The sequence below is a fragment of the Vanacampus margaritifer genome, chromosome 1 (assembly GCF_051991255.1).
Source record: "Vanacampus margaritifer isolate UIUO_Vmar chromosome 1, RoL_Vmar_1.0, whole genome shotgun sequence".
Lineage (NCBI taxonomy): Eukaryota > Metazoa > Chordata > Actinopteri > Syngnathiformes > Syngnathidae > Vanacampus > Vanacampus margaritifer.
The window spans coordinates 4,059,295-4,078,361 of NC_135432.1; the positions used below are offsets into that span (position 1 = coordinate 4,059,295).

At 37.7% G+C, this 19,067-nt stretch overlaps 2 protein-coding genes across 3 annotated transcripts; both read right to left on the reverse strand.

Annotated features, from left to right (window-relative positions):
- Positions 1-2,693: 2,693 nt before the first annotated feature.
- Positions 2,694-17,958, reverse strand: LOC144058467 (ladderlectin-like). Of its 2 annotated transcripts, none has more exons than XM_077576939.1 (7): positions 17,795-17,958; positions 17,638-17,700; positions 16,742-16,769; positions 16,555-16,640; positions 4,124-4,258; positions 3,079-3,175; positions 2,694-2,934 (listed from the first exon to the last, which is right to left on the reverse strand). In XM_077576939.1, exons 2-7 carry the CDS (start codon positions 17,698-17,700, stop codon positions 2,852-2,854), a joined length of 492 nt encoding a protein of 163 aa, XP_077433065.1. In that variant the 5' UTR covers positions 17,795-17,958; the 3' UTR covers positions 2,694-2,851. The 2 variants fall into 2 exon arrangements, with proteins under 2 accessions (XP_077433065.1, XP_077433075.1); XM_077576949.1 differs by lacking the exons at positions 2,694-2,934; positions 3,079-3,175; positions 4,124-4,258 and adding exons at positions 12,352-12,649; positions 12,779-12,875; positions 16,112-16,246.
- LOC144052217 (struthiocalcin-2-like) lies at positions 7,174-8,785 on the reverse strand. The gene is made up of 5 exons (XM_077566108.1): positions 8,739-8,785; positions 8,523-8,643; positions 8,309-8,446; positions 7,366-7,468; positions 7,174-7,253 (listed from the first exon to the last, which is right to left on the reverse strand). The coding sequence occupies exons 1-5, from the start codon at positions 8,783-8,785 to the stop codon at positions 7,174-7,176; spliced, it is 489 nt and encodes a 162-aa protein (XP_077422234.1).
- Positions 17,959-19,067: the final 1,109 nt, after the last annotated feature.

Here is a 19,067-nt window from a genome sequence, read left to right on the forward strand (position 1 = left end):
AAGAAATTTACCGGATTTGTTATTATATTCAAAGTTGTTGTATCTCAATTGTTGTATTATAAACTCTGTCTTTTTAGTTAGCATATCGTCTAACTGTATTTTTGTATTTTGTAAGTCAGTCCATATTTGGTTATTTGGGTTTATTGCGTACTCATCCGTCAGTTGTTTAATTTTATCTTCCAAGTCTTTTTCTAATTTTGTATCCTGTTTATTTTTATAAGATGAATATGATATAATTTTACCTCAAATTACTGCTTTCCCAGCTTCCCAGAGAAGAGATGGAGATAAGTCGGGAGAGTCATTTATTTCCAAAAAGTCTGCCCACTCTCTTCTTATAATTTTGTCAAACTCTGCGTCGTTTAGCAGTGAGATGTTAAAACGCCATGTCGGTGGTGGATTAAAGGTAAAATCAACTAGTAGGGGACGGGAGACTGGTGCATGGTCGCTAATAATAATAGGATTTTTAATTTTATTTTTATGCACCACATACACTCACTGACATGCCTGGGAGGCAGCTGGATCGGAGCGTGGGGATATCATTTCCCTCTGCTCCGGTTCACCTGCTCCCAATTTCAATCAGTATCATTTGCGAGAACAGGTGAGGGTTCATGCGTGTTGCACTTCACACTTCCCGGGTCTATCAGTCCAGTATTGATTATTTTTTTACCCAAACCCCACCCCTTATCAACTAACACACACACACACACACACACAAGATGGCGCTAAAGACACACTGTCACTCTAATTTAAAATGCAGGGCCGCCCGAGCCACTTTGGCACCCTAGGCAAGATCTGTGGATGATTATACAGTACTGTATATACAGTTTGAAACATTTTATTTTTAGCATTCTTTAATATAAAAGCTAAAAATGTCACCCACTAAGTTCTTTGCATACACCAATGTATGTTTAATCAGTACAGTACGAGGTGTTCTTCCACCAAGTCACCATCTTTGTCCAGATTAAAGGTTTTTTTTATCTTGTAGGATGATAGAGTGTTTATTTAAAGGACATATAATATTCTATATAGGCCTATAACAAATGTAACTTTCAGGCAGTGTATGTGTGGTGCATTAATATGGCTTTTTGGCTACAAGAGCCAGCTTCTACTTTTTATCTTGTCACATAAAGTCCATTTCAGCCTATTCAAATCTGACCTTTTATGTTTTGTGATTCTGGTTCCTTATCGAACATATAAACGCAAAGAAAACACATTACAAGTCTAAAATACCAATTGAAGTAAAAAAGAAAACAAGAATAGGAAGAAAGAAAAGAGTTTATATGTTCAAAAGGGGTAGGAGGAAATTAAAAACGTATCTATTCCTACCCCTTATTCGTTTTATGTTAATAAAATAATAAGATCATGTATTTCAACAAAAGAAAAGGTATAACCCTAATCATATATACAAGTGCACTTTAACATACGCACATTTGCCAGCGACTTATGCGCACAAAATCAACAAACACACACCACAATAAATCTACCAATCACATCCTTAAAAAAACTCACCTCAAAGAGTTATTTACCTTTGGGCTTATACGTTAACAATTGAAAACATGTAGAGATGCATCAAAATGTAATATTCACTTAAGTTACAATCGCATAATGGTTGAAGGATATTTTTACTGCGCAGTGTGATCAACAAAACCAAGGACCTTCATTGTTTTATCTGTTTTAAGGATGAAGAAAAAAGTCATCAGCCAGCACAAGGTGTGTCAGCAGGCGCAGGGTAGGGATGTTTTTTTGCGAGGACTATTTTATTGACCACTATTTTACAACACCAAAGTGTGAAATAAGTTTAAAAAAAAAACAACCCAGATTGTACTGTTGGCCACATTGCAACGCAAGACTCTCAAACAGGTAAGCCCGGGGTGTCAAACTCATATTAGCTCAGGGGCCAAGTGGAGGAAAATATATTACCAAGTGGGCTGGACCGGTAAAATCATGGTTTCTAACTTAAAAACAATTGCCGTCAGTTATACACAGATTTTTGCTGTTTGCAGGTCAGCCCTAAATAGCCGGGCTCAACTGTAAATATATTGTTCCAAATGGCACATGGCAATACTTTGCTCGTATGAGTTCCGGGCGTGTTATAGCTACTTGTTTTGCATATATATTGTTGCCAGAATGCATTGTTGAGTTATAGGATGTTAATCCATGTCATATGTGTTTGTGTTGCTCACCAGACGATTGCTTGTGAAATTACAAATTTATATGTTTTGATTTTGGACATTTGAGTAATTGGGCCAACATTACGAATGTTTTAACTTTACAAGAACATCATCATTGAATGTCAGGCTTTGTAAAATTATTTGGATGCCGTATGGTGCAGATAAAGCTCTATATAAGTCTTCTCTATTTACTATTTAGGTCAAATTTTATTAGATTTATTTTTTCCCCGTCAATTAAAATTACGAATCCAACCGGAATTTGTCTGCTGGCGTCAGCACGATTAGCGGATTGCTATTTTAAGAGCAATTCCAGCTCTTGATATTTATCCATTATTGAGGCCGCTAACTGGAGCTGTGGCCGTAAAAGTCCTTGTCATGGCAGCGAGCCCCGAACATTTTGGTGGGCACCAGCGATAAGGGATGCCATCGAGCTAAAGAAGGGGTCCTATCTCAAGGCAGCTCTTTAGATAAAAATAAAAGTTGGGAAACATTTGTCTTTGAAGAGGAATGAATCAAATGCAATGATGATACCACAATGTTTTATTGCATGATTTCCTTCCCTGCTTTGTCAAATTTGACTTAATCATTAAATCAGAATGAACTTATCTGTTGTAAGAAATTGAAGACTTCATAATGAATGTCGATAATGTTGTCGATTTTTATGAGGGTTGGAGGGCGTCTCAATGGTCACATTCATGATCAGCATCAGTGGCACAAATGAATCTCTGGTCGAGAGCGCAGGGTTCGTTGTCCCAGAGGCCATCTAGAAGAAAGAAAACAGTGTGACAAGAATGAAAATCCTCTACTAACCATAATCTGTCATTTCCTCCATTATTAAGTCTCCAAAAATAAGTGTAGTCAATTGACAACAAGCTGACATTTGCACTTAAAGTTATTAGACAATTACCTTCGGATTCAAACTCAACGCAAACGCCAGGATCGTCCAAGGTGCTGAAGGCAGTGAAATCAACGATTGAGCCATCAGTCCAAAACAAGGTTCCAGGCTGGAAGTCAAAAGAACACATTTACATGAGGCACATGCACAAGGGAAACACATGCTTTTATTTTATGTTTGCCACAACATAATACAGGGATGGGCAACTGAAATGATGGACCACACATTTCCATTTTAAATATGGACAAAATACAGTATGTGTCAGCCCGCGAATAGGGAAAATCTGTGTGTAACTGACAGCTATTGAAATGTGTTGGGAAATTTGGGCAAAAATCAAAAAATTATTGTAAACCACAAAGATTTTTTTAAAGAAAGCACGGATAAACCTACAATAATAAATAATAAATAAATATACAGATATATATATATATATATATATATATATATATATATATATATATATATAACACAACAAGTTATTGGCATATTTCAATATATTCACAACCAGGGCAGTTCTAAACATGCACTTGTGAAAAGGCCATCCCTCCTCCGCCCACTAGGAGGCAGTGTTGCTGTCACCACTGAACCTAAACGAGCAATCATTAATTAAAAATTGGAAATTGAAAAACTGAAAACGCGCCTTTATCTGATCTTCTATTATGTGTTTGCTTAAAACAAATCAGGAAACTAAATATACAATTTTTTTTGCCTGGAGTTTACGTTGCCTTGACACGAAGACGTTCTTCTTTTCATGTTAATTTTTCTTCTTCTATGTCCCCGAGATAGCAATAGAAGAAGACAGTCTTTCGGGTCAAGGCAAAATAAGGTCGAGGGAAACAAATAACGGTTATTAATATTTATAATTGCCCTGTTCAACAACTCACAGGCAGAATTGAATATTTACAAATGGTAAGTCATGATAAATACATACACAACATAAACAAACAAATGTGAAAATTGCGGACATATTTGAGGATCTCAAAAACACCTGTGAAAATCACCAATATATTTGCGTGAATATTTTTGAGACAAATGTGAGACTTCGGAAGTGTTTCACCTCTATTGCCTCATGCAGTCCAAGCCAAACATCGTCAGTGGTGTCAGCGCCTTCCCGAGCCAATTCGAAAAGTACGGCGTTTTCTAAAGCACTTTGGACTGAAACCAGGTTGCCACCAAGAACGTTGCAGACGCTGTTCACAGTTGACGTCTTTTTTATACAAGCTTATGGCACCTTTGGAATGTCAACTTTCTTAATCCTGTAATTATGTAACTGCACTAATTAAAAAACAAGTCTAGAATGAAGATGAGTCGTTTCATTCAAAGGGTGGTGCCACAAGGAAACGTTCACTTTATTTCTGTCATCGTAGACTGGAGTCCAAGAAAATTAAGTTTGCTTTGACTTTTTTTTTTCTTTAGAGCTCAGTATTGTTCATTCGATTTGACATGTCATCATTGCTCTCCTTTTTTATTTTTTATTAAAAAAAAATATTAAAAAATTATGAAAAAATCAGTTTGAAGTTTGCTTTGACAACAGTAGCAAACGCCGAGCCACCACAGCAACATATATAGAAGAGACAGCAATGCAAATCTTATCATGACCATCAGTGGTTGTTTGTTTTATGCGAGCTCATCTTAAGTGACAGACGACATTGCACGCTACAGACAGCACAGGACAATTATACACCATACACAAAGCGATTTGGGTGTAACTTGACAATCATTTAATTAATGGCGTGAAAGAGGTGGCAACATGACAATAGGGAGTTGGTCCAATCCTGAGTTGGGAGGTTAATTGATCTTTCTGTTGTTGTCACTTGTTAATGGAGTTGAAACGTCATAAACAATGACAGTAAAATGGCTCTGTCTGTCACGCTCCCTTACAGTGGGAAAAACTTGACACGTTTGAACTCGGGCTATGAAAATTGGCAGGCAACAGTATGTACGTTAGCATATATGTTGTTTACAAATCTTGCTTAAGCCCTTTGTGAAGCTCGAGACCCGAAGCTATATTTTCTTGTCGCTGAATATTCATCACAAATTACTATTACGTTATTCATCATGTATGGTGTGGGAGGGAAAACCCAAATTGGTGGAAGTTATGTGGGTTCAGTCAGTGAGCTTGATAAGCCACGCACTCACGATGACAAGTCACGGTTTAGTTTATTAAAGACGCATGTCGCAATATTGAGGCAAATTGGAATGTTAAAATAACCATATTTTTCATATTTATGGACAGAGAGCACTACTGTGGCACAATGGCTGTTGCCTCTATTTTCCTGTTGAGTGAAAGAATGATCGAGTGTTTGGGACCGAATCTTAAGCTTTTGTGAAGTCAGGCGGACTTACCATTAGGCAAACCTAGGCAGTTGCCTAAGGCCTCACGTTACTAGAAGGCCCCATAAAATTAAGCCAAGTTATCCCAGTGGGGCTGAAAAGAATGAGGAGGAAAGCAAACATTTATTGCCAAGTTACCAAAAATGACAAATATTTTTCACTGCGTGCGTCTACGGCGACTTACAGCTTGCAGTAGCAGCAACAAGATGGACGCCTGTTGGGGACGCAAAAGTAGTGAGGTAGGTGTTGTTGGAATAGACACTCTTTGTCTTTCCGCGTGTTTGTTGTTGTTCGGGTTGAGAGAATGTTGATTCATTGAATACAGACTGGAGATCGGTGAACAGGTCCTTCGAAGGATTTATTTTACAGAATATTCTGGACACGAACAAAAGTTTACAGACAAATGGTTGCAGTTCCTCTTGCTAGTGTGTTATTTCAGCGGACTCACAGCATTCTTATGCTATCTTGAAAAAGTATTACACCGCCTCCTTGCCCCCCCCCCCCCTTGTTTTTAGAACAAGCTGGGACATGTACGTCACTACCCTGGCTACATTTTTAAGCTAATTTTAAATTAATTCATGCGCTCTTGGACAGTTTAAACAATGTTCATAAATTTGTAGCATCACTTGTTTCTCCTGTGAGTTGCAGCCAGCCTGTTTTTAGGCTTGTCATGCATTAATGTATTTTCCAAACTGGCCAAGAGTGATTTCTCTTTTAAAGTTTTGTCTTAAGAAGTCACCCCGCAAAGGAATATTCTTTCACTTTAAGCATTAAATAATCATTTTGGGGCTTTTCACTGAGCGGGAAGGGTTTGAAATATGTAACCTTCAACATAATGTACAGTGCTCAAAGACAACAATATATTTTTAAACAATATCTCAATGGATACAAAAACAAGTAGGAACGTGTTTTCTTTAAGTAACACCCATTTATAATCAACTGTCTGCTTGACACCTGTGTAATGAATTATGGGACTGACCTGTAAACGTTTGTAGTCTAAAATTTGGGCTTTTTGAGCTTTGCTCCAGAGACTTCTTTTCTTTCTTTTTTTCTTTTTTGCAACACCCTTATTTGAATAAAACTGAAAATGTTCTCTAAATCATATTATTAACCTTATTTTCATGTTATAAGTCAAACAGATGTTATATAAATTTAGTCTTGCCATCATTTTGGAAATAGTTTTTGTGTTTATTGACATATTGTTCAAAGTGTTATTTTTCAATGGGGGTGTACTCATTTATGCTGAGCGCTGTACAATAGTGGAGTAGAGAGTGCTGTATTTGCCTCAAAGATAAAGCGGAGCAGACAAAATCCTCACATTTTTACATTAGCACTTGACAATACCACTGAATAATAAGCCTTATAGTGTGTTGTGCGTGTTTGTTTCGGAATGAGACAGGGATGTGCTGTGAGAGTTCCAAAATGATGTCATGCAACTTTAAGGAAAAGTAATATATTGGGATTTAGAGGTCTGCCTTTAAAATGATATGTCTTTTTTTGGGAGGGAATCTTTATGTACTCGTGGTATCGGTATCTGGTATCAGTATCTGTGACGACCCAACAGTTGAGTATTGGTATCGGTCTGAAAAAAAAAACGGTATTGAATATCCCTATTTAAAATTTGTCAAATTTGTTTAAGCGAAGGAAATTAATGAATGAGAATAAAGACAACTGGATTCAAGAGGTGAAAACAAGCACTAATAATCTTCAATCTTGGTCGAATCATCACAATACCGAAGGAGTCATCGATCGTATGATGTTTTGGAGGGCGGCTCAGTGGCTACACTGGACAGCTTCTCTGGCACAAACATATTTGTTGTCATCACTACACGAGTCTTTGTCCCAGAGAACATCTAGAAGGAAAAACAAAACGGCATGATGAGAATGAAAATCCTCTACTAGACAATGTGCATCATTTCCCTCCTAATGACTGAAGTGTTAAGTTGTAAGAAATATGCAGTTTACCATCGTTTTCGATCGCAACACAATCTCCAGAATCGTTATTATCGTCATTATTGAAGTTAGTGAAATCGACTGGTGAGCCATCAGTCCAGAAGAGGGTACCCTCCTGGAAGGCAAGTGCACACGCTTCAGTGAGTCACAGCAAAAAGGAAAATGCTGGCTTATATGTTTGTCACCACATAACAGACCATGTTGATCATGCAGTATGATTGTTGAGATTTGAAGTTTAAAATCTCCTAACACCATCTGATACTGAAAAACAGGTTGATGCTCTTGTGACATCTAGACAGGATTAATGTCCAGTGTCATGTGTGCTGCTGCAACTAGTCTCGAAAAAATCGTTAGTTTTATGTGTTTTCAAAGTGTTTTTTTTTTTTTGTAGTTTTAGTTTTCTTTATTTTTATGTTTCATTTTAATTTAATTTTGCCCCCCCCCCCTACACGAAAGCCACTTTCAATGTATCCTCACAAGTTTCTTACCGTTTAAGGCCGTTCGTCCACATGATGGCGCAATTTCGAAGCTTGAAACCCCCAAATTTCTTAAATCCGACCCTTCTCATAACTACAATGAACCACGGAGTGCCAATATTGTTATAGGTTTTTTATGTAACATATTTTCAGAGGTGGGCATAGTCATTGACTGGAATGGAGGATTGATGGAAGTGCCCACCTTTTGGCGTGTGTTTCAGCACTTGCAGCGAATGCTTGATAATGCGAAGCCTCACAAAAATTCACGGATTGAGAAGGACCGTGTGTACTCGCCGCGATCGACAGAAGTAATCCTGTTTTTTTTTCAAAGCTTTGCATTATCAAGCATTCGCTGATAGTGCTGAAGCACACGCCAAAAGGTGGGCACTTCCATCAATCATCAATTCCAGGCAATGACTATGCCCACCCCTGCATATTTTACACTTGTCCGTTGCTTTAAGAACAGGAAAGTGTTTCACCTCTATTGTCTCATGGAGTCCAATCCAAATGTCAATGCTACTGTCGGTAGTGCCCGCCGCATTCAATTGGACAATTACGGCATTTTCCAGAGCACTTTGGACTGAGGCCAAATTCCCACCAAGAATGTTGCAGACGCTCTACAACAAGAAACAACACAGTCATAGAAATGAGAAAACAGTCAATGCAACACTACTGTGTGAAAGCCTTTCATACTTCTGCATCCGCAAATTCCCTTTCCTCATCCTGGAAGATAAAACAGCGACAGTCCACCTGAGTCCAACCTTTAGGACAGCAAAGGCCTGCAAGACAATCGATGTTGGGAAGACAACGAGATCTGTTGATTCAATCCGGTATCAAATGCCAAAAGAGGAAGAAAGTGAGGAATTGTTTTTCTCTTGTTTTAGGTATCATTAACACACAGCTACCAACCTTTCCCATGACTGATAGGGATAGACCACTGTGAAGAAGAAAAGCATGATGTTCAAATCAGACGTAGAAAATGAACACAAACAAAGACAGGAAAATCCAACACAATAGTAAACGTGTGTTTAAATCGGCAGCTGAGGTTTTGACTCACAATTCCAGTCAACAGTTGACTGATCACGCAAAGAAGGAGCAATAAGAAAAGAGCCATCTGCACAATAACCAAAAAGTGAGTTACATTCCTATTCAAACAAAAAAGCTTGCAAAAGGCACATGTGTAGTTTAGTTGGAAAATCAGGATGTCACCGTGTGCAGTGTTACCTTTGCAGGTGCGATGCTTGACGCTGAGACACAAAGAACAATGCTTATATATCAGCTTGTACTAGCTCTAGAATGTAAGCAATGATGTGGTTAACATATAGAGTCATCTAAAAAATGTGGCTTGCAAATGAGATGTACAGTAAGTGGTCTCCAAAGGCAATTGTTATCATTCTTTCGCATCAACACACACCCAACCCATCATAATGAGCATAAAGTGCAAGAACGAGTTTTTCAGTGTCAACTAGAAGGGATTAATGCTCAGACCCTCCTTCACATAGAGTTGATCAGGTTTACTTACTATAAACGAGTTGTACAGTGCTCTAGATAGTATGCCTAATGTCAAAGCACCTGGCTCGGATGGTTATCCGGTTATATTTTTTAAGGACTTCTGGTTAATGCTTGCTCCACTATTCTTAAGAGTAGTAACAGAAATCAAAACTAATGGTTACATACGCCCACACATGAATACAGCAGCAATTGAACTTGTATTAAAGCCAGAAAAAGACCCCACCCTTCCATCAAGTTACCGTCCGATTTCACTAATTAACACTGATATTAAAATTATCACTAAGGCTTTTACATCTAGACTAGAAACAGGAATCTCGACAATCATTCATAGCGACCAAACAGGCTTTATTAAAGATCGTCACTCTACTAATAATATTAGGAGACTCTTTAACCTTATTAGCATGTCACAGCGGCATGATAAAAAGGCAGTTATTATATCATTGGATGCAGAAAAAGCTTTCGACAAAGTTAACTGGTCCTTCCTCTTTGCTGTTTTAAATGAATTTGGCTTTGGGAAGTCATTTATTCACTGGGTGTCAGTATTATATGATTCTCCTAAAGCTACAGTTACTACTAATGGGATTATATCTCAGAATTTTAATCTACAGAGAGGCACAAGACAGGGATGCCCATTGTCCCCTTTATTATTTTCAATATTTATTGAGCAGCTTGCATTAGCCATACGCCAGGAAAGAAGGATTCTAGGAATTCACTCTGGGATAACAGAACATAAAATTAATCTATATGCCGATGATATTTTACTTTATTTAGAAAAGACTGCTATTTCGTTAGGGGAAGTATTTAACTTAATAACTAAATACTCACAGTTATCAGATTATTCTATTAACTGGACAAAATCAACACTTCTACCTATTACAGAAAATTCATGGAACCCTGCAAGCCAGGACCCACACTACTCATTTCCTATAGGTAATTTAAAATACTTAGGCATAAAAATCTCACCTAAATTAACTGATTTAATTCATTTAAACTTTTCTCCACTTCTGGATAACATTTATAGTGACTTGGAGCGCTGGAATAATCTTCCTATTTCTCTAATAGGACGAATAGCCACCATTAAAATGAAAGTTTTACCCAAAATAAACTATTTTTTCTCAATGATTCCATTTAAACCTACGGCTAAATGGTTCCAGTTGTTGGACTCAGCCGTTACAAAATTTTACTGGAATAAAAAAAAAGCAAAGATTAGTCTATCTACTCTTCAGAAAAGTAACTCCAAAGGTGGTCTAGAGACACCAAATTTTATGCACTACTATATAGCTAACCAGCTACAATATATCGTTCTATGGGCACAGCCCAACAGATACTAACTGTTGCTTGGAACTAGAACAGAAGGATTGTAATAACCTCAGACTTCTAGATTTTCTCTTTATTACAACATTGATTAAGCGACATAATTGTTTTAAAAACCCAATGATTTCCGCCACCCTGACTACCTGGTGGAAGGCACTAGAAATTACAAAAGCCCAAGTGGAGCCCTGTGGGCTTTCTCCCCTATGGCATAACCCCGACTTTCAACTTAACAACCAATCGTTTTTTTTAGGTGTGTGGGAGCAGAAAAGAATTACACATCTCCACCATCTCTTCTCAGATAATATGTTTATATCATATACATCCTTGCTCCAAAAAAACAAAATAAAAAACGGAAATTTTTTACATTATCTGCAAGTTAAAAGTATGATAAAGAAACAAATTCCAACACTTCGGGGTACGCTCCAACCGCCTGTTTTAGCTAAAGATATTAACAAGCTTTCTCCGACAACAACAAAAAGACTCTCAAAAATATATAAGTTACTTTCATATACTGATAAAATGTCTTTACCCATCTCGAAATGGGAGACAGACTTGTCTATAGCTCCGGAATCTGACTTTTGGATTCAAGTTCGTGAAAACTTATTTAAAATGACAAAACACACAAATTTACAATTTATCCAATATAAAATTATTCACAGAACATACATTACTCAATATATGATGAAGAAAATGGGACTCTCAGACTCCGACATTTGTCTCCAATGCTTACAAAACACTACAGACACTTATGTTCATGCTTTATGGTTATGTACTCCGGTTATGTATTTCTGGACTAAAGTCTTAGAAAAACTTTCCGCTATCTTGGACTGTAGGATACCTTTATCTCCAAACTTGTGTTTGCTAGGTGACCTAACAACAACTGACTTACCACATAAACAATTTCAATCTACACTAGAAACATGGTCTACGTATATAGAATATTTTAAACTAATTCTGGTTACTTAATTATGCCTGTTAGCGAGAGCCACCACATCGCGATAACTTACATTGATGTTTCTGTGTTTGGCAATTTGTAACTAATGATTGTGTTTTTATAGTCAGGAACCAAGTTGCTGCCAACAGGATCGAGGAGATTCACCTCCAATCGGCACAAAGGGTTAATATTCGGATTCAATGCATGCCAGTGGGTTAATTCTATAGGTGCTGCCCCCGAGCTCTCCAGAAAAAAAAAAAGAGTTGATCAGGTTGTTGTTACCCGTGAAGAGAGCACCTTTTCAACGTGCCAGACGCCATCTTTTTAACTCAACATCACTATGACAACTGTGTGATTTGACATGCACATGGGCTTGCTGATTCGACAAAAAAAAAAAAGACATAAAAAAGTATGGGACACTGGGTTGGGATTTGCGTTAAAAGTGAGACAAAACAATGGGACTGGCAAAACCTGCATGTAAAAATTTGGGGGAATTGGGACTGTCCCTTATAAACTGCGATACTTGTCAGTAGCCGCCATAGGCTAAATTCAAATCCAGATATTTTACTACAAATAATGTCATCATATCTATCTATGCCAGCAATGTAAGGTGACAGGCCGAACTATTAAATGCTCTTTAAGTAGATGGCACAAGATACATAACAGAATAATTCAAGATATAAACACAGTGAGGAAGTGATTTGAGATGAGATCCTGATATACACGCACAGTATACACTGAAATGAATTGAATGAGATATCCTTTTGCAAAAAATGCTTTATTGTGTGATAGACATGTGTTATCCTACTTTGTCAAACTATTTGACTGACAGCAATAAACAAATACGAATAAATATATCTGGGTTGAATGAGTAACAATCTTCTAATAAATCAAACAATCAAGACATGGCTGATCTTAGAGGAGTCATCAGGATACGCGAGAAGGAATTCTTATCGATTTTATGATGGTCGGAGGGTTGATTAGTGGCTGCATTGGTCTGCACGTCTGGCACAAACAAATGTGTTTGTGTCACTGCAATTGTCATTGTCCCAGAGATTATCTAGAAGAAAAAACAAAACAGTGTGACGTCAACAAGTTTTGTACTCGTCAGTCCATCAACCCAAGATTATTATGTTTGGATTAAATATGCAAGTAGCCTGGATCCTTTTTAAAGTCACGATATATTTACCGCTGCGTTCAAGCTCAAAGCAATCCCCGCCGCTGTTGTTATTGTTAAAGGCGCTGAAATCAAAACGTGAGCCATCTGTCCAAACAAAGGCGTCATCCTGGAAGACAAAGGAACAAATTAGTCTCACCAAAAGGAAAATGCAATTGTGTAGTACAGACATGGGCAAACCCTGGCCCGCGGGCCAAATACGGCCCGTTATGCGTTTTAATCCGGCCTGCCAAATTTATCCAATAAGGCTAGAATTATTATTATTATTATTATTATTATTATTATTATTATTATTATTATTATTATTATTTTATTTTATTTACTTATTTTTTTTAATTATTTTTTATTTATTTATTTATTTATTTATTTTTAATTTTTTTTTTTTTTTTCAGCTCAGTGGGCGAGTGGTAAGAGTGTCCGCCCTGAGACTGGGAGGTCATGGGTTCAATTCCCGGCCGGGTCATACCAAAGACTATAAAAATGGGACACATTGCCGCTCTGCTTGACACTCAGCATTAAGGGTTGGAATTGGGAGGTTAGATCACCACATGATTCCCGAGCGCGGCGCTGCTGCTGCTCACCGCTCCCTCAGGGGATGGGTCAAATGCGGAGAACAAATTTCGCCCCACTTAGATGGGTGTGACAATCAGTGGATCTTATCTTATTAATTTTATTTTGTCCCTGCAATGCCCGCGTTTCACCAATAGGTGGCACCAGCCGCGGCGCCAAAATTTTTATTGTGGGTGGGCCTGAGGAAAAATGGGTGGGCCAGAGAAAATATGCAAAAAAAAAAAAAATCCCTTCACGTCGCTAATAGTGCTTTACCGCGGGTACCAAGGACAGCGATTAAGTTGCCGCTCTTAACACACTTTTTATGGCGTTATTTCGCTTCTTTAATTACGAGGGCGCAGAAAATAAAATCGCTGGTGCGGTCTCACGTAAAGTAAAGGACTGCTGTGATTGACGGAGTACGAGCAGTGGATGACTTGCTGTGTAACTTCTACACACCCGGAAAATATGATCTCTGGGTTGGGGTCTCACTGATAAGCTCTTTTACACACAGAAAGGGGACAGAAAGATACGCAGGGCACATTCATAACAACGTTTTGATGGCAATGGCAGTAAGCTTAACTCAAGATAACTGATTCATAAAATACAGTTCTTCCTGGATTTGGACATTTACAGCAGGAGACGGCAGGGTTTTGTGTTGAACACAGCAATAATGTCCTGATAGTCCAGAGAATCGGTCAATGCTTTTTTGAAAGAAAGCAGGGACAAAGAGTTCAGTCTATCAGTCAACATGCGCGCATGCAGGAGACTGTTGATATTGGTGAAGACATCCCCCTGGGGCGTGCTTCTATGAGCGTTTCCTCGTTGGCTTTTGGCTTCTTTTTGAGCTGCTGCACAAACACCGTGTGCTATGGGTCCCCCACGGAGATGGAAAAGTGGTCAGAGACGGATTGGATGTACGCGCTTTGTCCTCAGCGCGTGACAGGCAGCAGCGGCTATCATGCAGCCGCATGTGTCACACGTACTGTGGGCCCGGGTTAAAAATGGGTGGGCCAATGGAAAAAAAATCTTTAACTTTACGCCTTGAATTGAAATCTATTAATAATAGATGCAGTCACCAGGTTTGACAGATCACAGTGTATGTGCTATTATAATCTATTTACATTTCTCCTCCCACTTTGCCAAATAGTGTGTAAATGCCGCATCTTGCATATTCATTGAGGCAAACGTGCTACCTGGATTAGGGCTATTTTATAATAATCATAATAATAATAATAATACATTTCATTTAAAAACAGCACCTTTCAGAACACCCAAGTTCACTTTACAAAGCATAAAAACACAGCAAAAGTTGAGCTAAAACAATAAAAATGAAGCTATTGGAAAAGCTGTTTTAAATATGTGGATTTTGCACATTTGAAAAACGCAGTCCTTAGTGCACACTATAAGTAAATCGGGTTGTACATTTATCTGTGTGTTTTTACTGTGCTATGAGGTCCAAATGCTCCTGGTCCGGCCCATCTGTCAAAATTTCAAACCCATTGTGGCCCGCAAGTCAAAAAGTTTGCCCACCCCTGGTGTAGTATAAACTATTTTCTTTTGTATGATATTGTATTTGATTAATGACACTTAGGCACATTTAGTTAATTAGAAGATGTAATTTAGCACATTACCCTAGAGGGCAGTGTTGAGCTTTGGTTTTGAAAGGACGGTTGGCCAAGTGTACCAAAGAAGGAGTTGATTTAATTATAATTAGGGGTGTCATGTTTTTCATTGTAATTAATCGCATGACTTCAATAGCTAACTCACGATTAAACAAAAATTTTATATCTGTTCGAAATGTGCAATATAAAATATTTAAAATATTAAGTTTTCATACTCTTGTTAACATAAAAGTGGAAACAATGTTAAAATAATAGAAATAGGGCTGCATAATTTAGTCATTGATACAGTAATTTCATAATTCATCAAATGGAGTTATAATTTTAAAAAAAAGTGTGATATTGATTTGTGTTGGTCATTTTTCTGCCACTAGATGGCATAATTGCATTCGTAAGATGGTGGTGAAGGCTCAGTGCATTTTTCTTTTCATATTAAAGGAGCTGAACGCAAATTGGAGTGTTAAAATAACCATATTTTTCAACCACACATGTTTTACAAATTTTATAATGGACAGGAGGCACTATTGGGGCACAATGGCTGTTGCCCCTATTTTCCTGTAGAGTCAAATAATGATGAGGGTTTCGGGACCGAAACTTAAGGTTTCTCCGAGTGTGACGTAAGGCGCGTGCACGCTCTCTCTCTCGCTCCGCGGAATACTTTTTTATTATTATTTTATTATTAGAATTTAATTTTAACTCTTTGACTGCCAAAAACGTTAAATAACGTTTAGTAAAATCCTATGGAGGAATGCCAAAGACGTTAAAAGACGTTTGTTTCAAAACAGAGGTGAAACTAGCCATTTTCTATTGTTGATTACTCAAAAACGGAATAAGGTAGAAACAACTTTTTTTTTCTGATGAAAGATGAGAGTCCAATCTTTCATTTGGTAGTATGTGTGTTTCCATAGTCCAAACACATAATTTTCTGTGGACCTTGAAAGATCAGTCAAAAGATCAGTCAAAATGCTTAAATCGGCTGGCACCCACGGCATCCCTTTTCTGAAAGCGTCTGGCAGTCAAAGAGTTAATGAATTAATTTAGTTTGAACTCCGAAAATGAGTTCAAACTCCGAGGCATTTTTTACTCCGATTTTTTTGCTGTTAATGATTCGTGGGACGTAATTCATCCTGAAATAATTGTTGTCAGTAGTTTTACAAATTAGGACGTGTTTCACCTCTATTGCCTCGTGGAGTCCAAGCCACACATCTCTAGTAGAATCAGAGGATGCCCGAACCAATTGGAGAATGATGGCGTATTCCAAAGCACTGTGGACTGAGGCCAGATTCCCACCAAGAATGTTGCAGATGCTCTGCAAGAGGAAATGACAACCACCCAATAAAAAAATAATCACAAAGCATTCATGCAGCATATAAAAACTGACATTCAAGTTCAAGAGCGCCCCTAATTTCTCATTTTAATTTGTATTTTTTTCTCCCTTTTTGGTCATTTAATGTTTATTGTGTACTGGCTTTCATCCTGTACACATCATGAATGTACAATAGAAAACTTGATTCAGCTCTTGCCATCATTTTTAGACTCATGGTTGGACCACTGCTTGTATAGGCAGAAAACTGCTTTAGCATTATAGCACAACTTCTGTGTGAAAGTTTTCCATACCTCTGCATCTGCAAACTCCCTGCGCTCGTCAAGGAAGACGAAACAGCGACTTCCCAACTGAGTCCAGCCTTCAGGGCAGCCAGTGTCTGCAACACAGTTGTTTGTGTGAGCAACAAAATGAGATCTGAGATCAGGTGCTTTATTTATTTATATTGGGGGAAAGTATCATTGAGACATAGCTAACAACCTTTCTCACGATTGTTTGTCCTTGACCACTGTGAAGAAGAAAAGCATGTTGTTAAAATTGGCACAAATTTCATTTGATAACATTTATTAGGCTCTCCATTAGCTACCTAATGATAATGAATACACACACACTCGCACGCACACATGCACGCACAACACATAATCACCCACATACAAAAAAAAAAAAGGAGAGCAATGATGATGACATGTCAAATCGATAAAATTACCGAATGAACAATACTGAGCTCTCCAGATTTTTTTTTAAAAAAAAAGCTAAATATATATATATTTTTTGAAAAATAAAAATAAAATAAAATTTTAAAAAAAAAGGATCTCCATTAGCTTAGGGTTTGGTTTTTATTACAAACACATACACCCCCCCCCCCCACACACACCAAGAAAAAAAAAAAGTACCCAGAGTGCCTAACTCCATCATCAAAATGTAAAATGGTTTGAGTGCTTTGTAAGGTGGAAAAGCGCTGTATAAATTAACTACCATTAACCAGAGTTAAGTGTAGATTGGCAGAGTTCAATTTTAACACTGACACTAGTGTAGAGCACTTTCAGATTTTTAACACAATATTGTGTTAGAGTAACACTTGTTCAGTGTGATAAAGTAACACTTTGAAAAGCGTCAGATTTACACTCATTGAGATGGACGCATTAAAACACTTTTCTTGTGTTAACACACTCCGTGTTAATCTAACACTGGCAATTTTACGTGGTAGCAAGACTACAGCAAGCCCAATGTGATAAAAAAATATATATATATTTTAAGAATCTCCCGGCAAGAAAGTCTTTGAAACAAGACTGTGATAAAAAATGAAAAAAAAAAAAGGCAATGTAACACACAATAGCCAACATTCATTTTAAATCAGCAGTCAAGATTTGACTTACGACTCCAGTCAACAGTCCACTGATTCTGCAAAAGAGGAACAACGAGCGAAGTGCAAATGCCATCTGCAAAATGACAGAAAAAAGACTTAGTATCAGAGTTACGCTGAAATTCAAATGAAAACTTTGAAAAAGGATGAAAATGATGTGTAAATGTTACCTCTGCAGTCACGATGCTTGATGCTAAGGATGATGCAGATCAAATGAAAAGCAAGCCTTTTATATGTCAGATTGGTGCAGCTCTGGAATGTAACCTAACCATGCAATTCAAATATTTTTAGAAGGAGTTGATAGTAAAAAATTATGAGATGTTTCATAGAAAAGGTGGCACGCCACAAAAATATCCTCTCATTGTCGTAATCAAAATTGTCCCACACCCTGAATGAAGCCTTTGTGTTCGCCGCCTCGACACCAGAACACACCCATCCTTCAAAAATGTAGACGTAATAGAATGTTATGTTTGACGTTTCAGCAAATGACTAATTACAGAGTGAATCATAATGAATCATTTTGGGTTTTGTCTTTCCTGTGTTCCTGTTCTTTTTTTTTTTAATGAGCTAATAAATGTGTCCAAAGACAACACAAGCAAATGATGATCATGTTTCCTTTTAAGTCCTGCCGGCGCTCGAGTCATTTCAGACTTGTTGGCAATCAAGAATGGCAACAATCAGAGCTGTGCATACAGTCAGAAGATATTTAAAGCAATCCAGATTAGTTTGTTAATGCGCACTTGACTCTAACGACCAATCATGGCTCAGGCTCGTCTGATGACGGACTTTGACGAGCTGCCTGCACTCTTTAAAAAATACAAAATAAATTGGTGTTCTTAAGGTTTTTCTTTCTCAAAAAAGCCCCCTCTTTGCAATCCCCTGAGAGTAACAAACCATGAAGAGAAAATTATAAGGTAAATGAGCAAGTGTCGCAAGAGAACATAATAACCCATCAAGAGCAAACGTCAGAAAACCGTAAAACTAATGATCTCGTTATCTCATGCATCAGCAGCGAGGCAAACTATAAAAGGTCAAATGTTTATTAGTATAGTGAGTCAGTCATTTGTATTTGTTTGCGCCATAGGCGTGTTGAATTTTAATTTGGAGATCTGTACAATAAATGTTCTGAAAATCACTCATCTCTTTAATTTGCGCTGTTGATGTTTTGTTATGTTCGATCACAACCTACTCAGAAGTGAGACAGGGCTCAAGTGCTGCTGCCCTTATTAAATCAACAGCCGAGTGGCCAGACCAACTTTCTTTCGTTCAAAATAGTGAGTGTGGCAGTTTCCGATGTATTTATTTTCAATAAAAAAAAAATTGTTAATTTATCTATGCCAACCACGTACAGTCGTGATCAAAAGAACATAATGTCATGCCTCTCACAAGCTTCCAGTTATTTCTATAACTCCGATTTTTCTCTGATATAGTAATTGGAACGGA